The sequence below is a fragment of the Vicia villosa genome, linkage group LG4 (assembly GCF_029867415.1).
Source record: "Vicia villosa cultivar HV-30 ecotype Madison, WI linkage group LG4, Vvil1.0, whole genome shotgun sequence".
NCBI lineage: Eukaryota > Viridiplantae > Streptophyta > Magnoliopsida > Fabales > Fabaceae > Vicia > Vicia villosa.
The window spans coordinates 45,732,253-45,739,877 of NC_081183.1; the positions used below are offsets into that span (position 1 = coordinate 45,732,253).

At 36.7% G+C, this 7,625-nt stretch overlaps 3 protein-coding genes across 3 annotated transcripts; 2 read left to right on the forward strand and 1 right to left on the reverse strand.

Annotated features, from left to right (window-relative positions):
- Positions 1-374: 374 nt before the first annotated feature.
- On the forward strand, positions 375-1,824 carry LOC131597153 (uncharacterized). The gene is made up of 4 exons (XM_058869864.1): positions 375-467; positions 650-955; positions 1,069-1,356; positions 1,470-1,824. Exons 1-4 carry the CDS (start codon positions 451-453, stop codon positions 1,822-1,824), a joined length of 966 nt encoding a protein of 321 aa, XP_058725847.1. The 5' UTR covers positions 375-450.
- Positions 1,825-1,886: 62 nt separating this feature from the next.
- On the forward strand, positions 1,887-2,588 carry LOC131599129 (uncharacterized). The gene is made up of 2 exons (XM_058871595.1): positions 1,887-2,009; positions 2,098-2,588. The coding sequence occupies exons 1-2, from the start codon at positions 1,899-1,901 to the stop codon at positions 2,356-2,358; spliced, it is 372 nt and encodes a 123-aa protein (XP_058727578.1). The 5' UTR covers positions 1,887-1,898; the 3' UTR covers positions 2,359-2,588.
- Positions 2,589-4,532: 1,944 nt separating this feature from the next.
- Positions 4,533-6,827, reverse strand: LOC131597154 (protein FAR1-RELATED SEQUENCE 5-like). Its single transcript, XM_058869865.1, has 3 exons — positions 4,833-6,827; positions 4,666-4,746; positions 4,533-4,592 (listed from the first exon to the last, which is right to left on the reverse strand). The coding sequence occupies exons 1-3, from the start codon at positions 6,825-6,827 to the stop codon at positions 4,533-4,535; spliced, it is 2,136 nt and encodes a 711-aa protein (XP_058725848.1).
- Positions 6,828-7,625: the final 798 nt, after the last annotated feature.

The window sequence follows — 7,625 nt, forward strand, 5'->3', positions numbered from 1 at the left end:
TATTTTAAAATGTCTGATTAATTTATCTAATGTAATTTCTGGAACAATAACCTAATCTATGGTTTTTAATTTCTAGGTTTATGTTTAAGTTACCAATGATCTAACTTATTTATTATTTTTTTAAGAAAAGAAAACTGATAATGGAAAATGAATACCTGTGTTTGTTTTTAATAAGAAAATGATAATCTTGATTAATTTTAAGTATTTAATATATTGAAAAAACATATCACGCCTATGACAAAGGATTCGATATATCATTACTTGGTAAACGTAACATTGCAACTTTTCATCTGACCGAAGATTTGGTATATCATTAGTTGGTAAAGGTAACATTGCATGCTTACTGTTCGGTTTTTAATCTCTCTTTCTTTTGCATTCTCTCTCACCGTTTAGCTGTCGTTCTTTGCGTAACATCCACTCCAACAACAACACTCGATTTCAGACAACATCATGTCTTCTTCAGATAGGTTAGTATCTGTTCTCTTCATTTTTAATTCATCTCTGCTTTTCTGATATCCAAATCGACAGGGTTTTTGAATACCGCGCAAATTTGCTGATTTAAATATCATAGATTTTACATACTTTAGGGCTTTTGATACAATCTTCAGGATTTTATAAACAATGTGTGTTGCATGTTATAATGTTGCAGAGCTGATAAACTCAATCTTCAACATTTTGATGAAAAGAAACTTCAACAGATGTACCTATGTCATAAGTTGTATTTGAAAAAACGATTGCTCCAGAAAAAAAAGATCAGGAAATTTTATAGCTACGAAGAATTTTGTAAACAGTTGGTAGAAGTGTGTAATCTTCGAGCAAAATACGGACTTGATCCACCAAAGGAACCTGCCAAGGAGCTCATTCAAAGTGCTCCAGTCAATACTGGTGTTGATGCAAGAAAAAGTTACCATGCATCTGTTTACAGAGCCTCTCTCCAAAATGATGCATCCAGGAGGTAACTCTGAAGTGTGTTTTATGAATATGAACATGTATTTTACCATAAAAACCTGTATGATTAGAGAGCAAGTAAGATAATAACGTTTCTTTACTTCATTGGACCATTTGTAGGAGTAATAAACACAGTAAGGTGTCGGGAATAGCGAAGGGAAAGGGTGAAGCTGGCGAGGGTGGTTCCAGACAACATTGTGTGCAAGAGGTTACCAGTTCTACGATCAACGACAGGCTCTCCGTGGAGGTGGAAGTGTGTAATCTTCGAGCAAAATACAGACTTGATCCACTAAAGGAACCTGCCAAGGAGCTCATTCAAAGTGCTCCAGTCAATACTGGTGTCGATTCAAGAAAAAGCTACCATGCATCTGTTTACAGGGCCTCTCTCCAATCATCTGCATCCAGGAGGTAAATCTGAAGTGTGTTTTATGAATATGAACACGTATTTTACCATAAAAACCTATATGATTAGGGAGCAAGTATGATACTAACGTTTCTTTACTTGATTGGACCATGGGTAGGAGTAATAAACATAGTAAGGTGTCGGGAAAAGCGAAGGGAAAGGGTGTAGCTGGCGAGGGGGTTTCCAGACAACGTTGTGTGCAAGAGGTTACCAGGTCTACGATCAACGACAGGCTCTCCGTGGAGAAAGGAAAGAATAAACTTTGGCAGAACGAAGATAGGTTAATTCGTCCGACCCAAGGTGTGGTGATCAATGAGGGCATGGAAGGCAAACGCAAGAGAGGAGGTCATCGCGAAGTTGATGCCGGAGGTAACGGGAAACTAAAGGGTAAGGCTATAGGTTCTTCGGAAGCCCCCGATGCTCAAAGCGTCGACTATGAATTCACAAGTATATCATCCAACAACAATAGGTAAATCTATTTTGAACGTATATTATATTGAAATAAGTTGCTTCGATGTTGAGTTGGAAGTTTCTAAACAAAGTTTATATGATGTTTTGGCTTTGGTACAGGGTGTACACTACGATCATTGTGAATCAGGATGAAGAGTATTGGGTTAGAGAAGTGTTTGATGCAAAGAAGATGCGCAAGAATGTGATGGTATGTCTTGTTTTTATTTGATTTCCTATAACAGCAGAAGTCAGTTGTTTATTTTAAAGAATCTGACATTCTGTGAAAACCTTTGCAGCAATTTCCAGCAAATGTGATTGATAGTTGCCTTCTCCGCCAAATTTCAAACATTGTTTTACTTGACTGTGATAAGGGTGAACCATACTACTGTGAGATAAAGAAGAGGGAAGAGAAGAAGGAAACATATCTGTGTGGGGCGTGGTTTGATTACGTAAGGAAAGCTGATTTGAAGGTCGGTGACAAACTCCATTTTGTCATCCGATACCCACCGGTGGAGGAAATATTGGTATATGTTGAGCGTAGGGCTGCAACCCCATAGGGGCACCGAGGAGGATCATAGTTGCAATGGTTTTTTTGAAAGTTACTATTTGTAATATTATAATTTTATATTGTAAACAATTATGGAAGTTTATTAAGTTTTATTTATAATGTTCCAGATACAATGTTAGTTGTGATGTGAAGTGAAGTATATTGGGTATTTTGTATGTGTTTGTTAAGTTTTAATGTAAGTGATTGTTATTGCTGGGAAATTTTATGGTTGACCCCAGTTTATTAAGATTGGGCCCTTTTTGTGGTTGTATTAATCATAGCACATTCTGTTGTTTATCTGCATGATTTATATACTTTTTATATCAAAAAGTATTTGTACGGAGTAAGGATCCATGCAAAAACCCATGCAATGCTCAAAATTCAGGGGGTGCAAAAATGAAAAAGCATGAATATGCAAAGTATTTTCCGGATTAAGGTTTCTGTTACTAATGACCTAATTTATGGTTGTTGTTGTTCACGTTTCTGTTCCTAATGACCTAATTTATGGTTGTTGTTGTTGTTTATGCTTTTGTTACTAATGCCTTGATTTATCAGAAAACAAATTATTCATTTATAGAAAAAAGAAACTTCTCATCTGAAATATTTGTAGTGAGTAAACTGCTAACTGAATGATGCAAAATGCTAAGATTTAATTTAATATTATACACAAGAGATACAATACTTCATTACACTGCAAACGTACATAATGAAACTCAACATTTGATTCATTTCAACACCAAAACAGACAACATCAAAACAAACTACATACCAACTACTTAACAAAACATCAAAGAAAATTACTTTCCATCTTCAACCAAGTTTAATTATACGCCTAAAATTATTCGTATTACATCATAAAACGAACAAACATTCTTGTAGGAGGATCTGCCACAGTGCACTCAAGAACATCACCAGCCCTCAGACGAGTTGCTTTAACATACTCATACCAACCTAAGCAAAGATATCTCTCCCCTGGCCTCCTATCAGTCTTCAACACACATGGGTAAACAACATCGGTATGAACATCGACAATGTCTATCTCAGTTTGCAACGGCAATAACCAATTGGCAGCAACATTAGATGGAAAGTGCTGCATTTTATATATGTTTCATAGCACAAAATCATTATCAATACATGCATATCTAACATACCAACATGTCGATTAAAATAACCGGTCCAGATTACTTACGAAAACATTCTTTCCTCTTACACAAGCAGCAGTGACACGATAATTGAATGAAATGCCATTTTCTTCAACCACGGGATCACCGAAATTTTCATCCATCTCTTCTTCACCTTCATCACTTTCAATGTCACTGAGATCAACATTCTGTTCAACCTCATCGTAAACGTAATTACCTAAATACTCAGCCCATTGTTCATCCATCCTTCAAAAAGATAAACATGCAACTATTAAAATTACAAAGCAAACAATGAAATTATACGTAAACGCAAATATGTAAGCAAATGATAAACATAATTACGTATCACTTGAAGTCACTGAGTGGGATTCACCACTGGACATTTCTCAAGAGCAAGAACACTTAACAATTCACTTTTATAACAAGATTTTTTTCCTTATGTTATTTTTTCCTCTCTTGGTGGTACTACTACTATATATATTGGAAAAATTATATAGGTATAGTTACACCTAACCTAAACCTCATTCAATGGCATTAACTTTAGGTGAAAAAAAATATTAATGCATGATGGTAATATAACCACTACTGCACTCATAGAATTAGGTGACTGACAGTAGAACATATAAACTGTATCAGTGTTGATTTGACTCCACTGAACTTACAAACTATATGCTATGACACAAAAAACCTATATAGATGCATGTATTCTAACCTAAACCTTGTCATACCACTAAAAATCACCTCCAAAGTCATGCCTGGTCAAATTACAGCTACTTATTTGCTCGTTCAAGTACCACCATTGTTCATCAGTCGTTGTGGCCTACCGAAACACGAACCCGAATTTTCCGCAACAGTCGTTGGATATAGTGGGATTAACGGTTGTACATGCATTGGATGCAACATCGGTTGTACCGCTGGCAACACGGGTTGCAATCCATACATTGCAGGCATGGGTATGCTTGTGCTTCCAACTTCCGCACGAGAAGTCGCTGTCACATTCGCGCCACGAGAGTTCGGTGGTTCTGTACATTTATTTTGCACACTACTTCCACCAATGCGACCTCTTTTTCCATTCTTGTTCTGTTTTAACAAACAAATTATTCTTGTGATACAAATAATAACACGTTATAATTAATACAGCATATCAGAGCTTGTATTAAAAAAAAACATAATACCTTCACAACCTGGCTGAATGAATCAGTTACTGGCCGCGACGTCATACCAACATTTTGTTCAGATGGCGCGTTTTCCGCAACCTGCAAATTATACAACAGAAACTACTATGTTTATCAAAAGAGCAACAGATTGACTCAAACGAACAGAATATAGCTTTCGAAATTACCGAACAACTCCTTGCATTATGAGTTCTACTGTTGCATTTAGAACATCGCCTAATAGATTTTATGTCATTCTTTCTTTTCTTTGGAGCACCTTTGCTATTCACAATATTTGGATCACCTACAACTGAGTTCGATGCCAAAAGAGGATCGTCCGTACTGCAATACTTTTTGTGTAACTTCAGAATGTCACCCATTATTTCCCCATAAACACCTTCCCTTTTTGAAGCTTCATTGCAAAAGGCAGTAAATGCAGAACAATATGCACCAAACCGAGCTAGCTCAATCATTTTAGAATCATCAGAACCATTACAATTCATGTTCAAGTACTGAATTTTTGCATCCTTCGTCCATCTCGACAAAATCAAACCGGTGGGAATGAGACTAACATGTTCTTCCTTCATGACACCAAACATATGAGAACATGGAATCCCATGAGAATCCCATAACCTACACTCACATTGAAGTGTTTCACCATCATACACAACCTCTACGTCATAGTTATCACAACAATATTTTGTAAATCGATAAGTCTTAAATCCGTTGCGAATTAACTTTTCCTTAACAATCAATGATCCAGCCTTCACTATTTCATCTCTGACTTCCTTGAAAATCTCCATAGTATAAACATTCGCAGCATGGCTCTCAAGGGCACGCAGTTGAGTAGTCATCACAGGTTCTGAAAACTTTGATTTATAATCGGCAATCAGTTCATTGTTTCTATAAGATCTCATAGCCTGATCAAAATTGTGCATAAATTCAAAAATGCAGCCTTTCTTCCTGACATAACTCTTGATGACTGCATTGACGGCTTCACATTGAGACGTAGTTCTTATACGTCCAAAAAACTTCTCACGTAGATATGCAGTTGCCCATAGTGACCCGTTCTCGTACGTTTTTGCAACCCAAGGATTTCCTTCAAGTCCGTTTTCTTTAATTATTTTTGACCAAAACTCTTCAAATTGATCCTTTGTAAAATTAGAGTACATGGCTTTTTGAAAATCTTTCAAAAATGCCGAGTTCTTTACATTCTCAGACGCATTCTTGTTCAAATGCCAAGCGCATAAACGATGTGTCGCATCCGGAAACACCTGTTTTATAGATTCCCTCATCGCCCCATCTCCGTCTGTTACAACTACTGCTGGGTATCTATTTTCCATGCACTCTAAAAAACACTCCAACAACCACTTATACGTCTCTGTCGTTTCATCTGACACCAACGCAGCACCAAAAATAACTGTCTGAGAGTGGTGGTTACACCCTGAAAATATAACCAATGGGTAGTTGTATTTGTTCTTCTTGTAAGTCGTGTCGAACGCAATCACATCGCCAAAACAAAAATAGTCAGATCTACTGCTTCCATCAGCCCAAAAAAGAGACTTCATTCGTCCATCCATGTCTACGGCATATTTACCATATAACATGGGATCAGTAGATGACTTCACAGTTAGATAATTTATAGCAGCGGCAACGTCACCATCTTTAATATTAGCACGCATTTTACTATCAAAATAATTGTACAGATCCTTCTTTGTAAACCCAACACGATCGTGTCCACCCTTCTGAGCAACCATGTACCCCATTATATGACAAGTTCTAATTCCATTTGACTGTAGACCGTCAATTTGAGCTCTATCTGCTGCAGTAATCTCACGATAAATGGGGTGTAAGTGGACAAACCTAGATGGTGTTAATTCATGGTTGTGAGCCTCTTCAAAACATGTCACTACATAACTATCCTTCTGGGGGTTGTAATGCACACGAAGCCTAGCGGGACAATTAGTGCGGGTCGTAGGTCTGTGTTCTCTTTTTCTATCAAGCCTCCTTAAGTGTTTTGTATCTCTTAGACCGTGTTTATTGCATACAAACTGCCTCATTATAATTGTTTGTCCATCCTCAGTCGATCTTGTCCTAACATCACTTTTCCTAATGGCAAACCCTTTACATTTAGCATACTTGAAATAAAACACATTAGCTTCATCAACTGTACCGAATTCCATAGCACGAATTTCATCAGCAGTAAGGGCATTAATTTTCACTGTTCTATCACCTACAACTGCATCAAATTCAACAAATTTTTCACCGTGACTATCACCATCGCCATCACCATCACTTGAACCTTGGTACGCACTGGACACCGAATTACTGTCATCCCGACCATTGTCGGATTCAGAATCAGATGTACCACTGTCACGGCATCGATAGTCGTACGAATCATAATGGTCGGTGTTTTTCATGGTAAACCTGAATTAACACATTTGTTAACACACCAAAAATCAACATAAATCACAGTACCTAATTTCCTATTCAAATCAAAGATACTTAACATAATTGAAATTTCCAAATCATCAAATAGGAAACCCATGTACAGAAAACAATTTCAAGCATCAATCACAATTCCTTATTACGTTATTAAATCAATCGACCTGATTCAAAGGTACCCACCAAAATTAAAATTTCGTAATCATCAAATATAAATCCCATGTAAATAAAACAAATTCAATCATAAACCCTAATTCCCAATCCTAAACCCTAATTTCCAATTTGAAATCAGTAAATCTTAACTATTCAAACAAATATAACAACCATTTTATCATTTACATTTGCAGCAGCGTGCTCAATACGAACCTGTGAATGGGACGCTTACTGTTGTGTTGAGTTTGCAGTGTTTGGAAAAAATGCCAAGATGAGACGATAACTGTTGCGTTGAGTTTGTAGTTGGGAAAAAATGCCAAGATGAGATGATGGATGAAGAATTTTTATTTTCAATTTCTGTTCACGATGATGAAGTGAGGGAG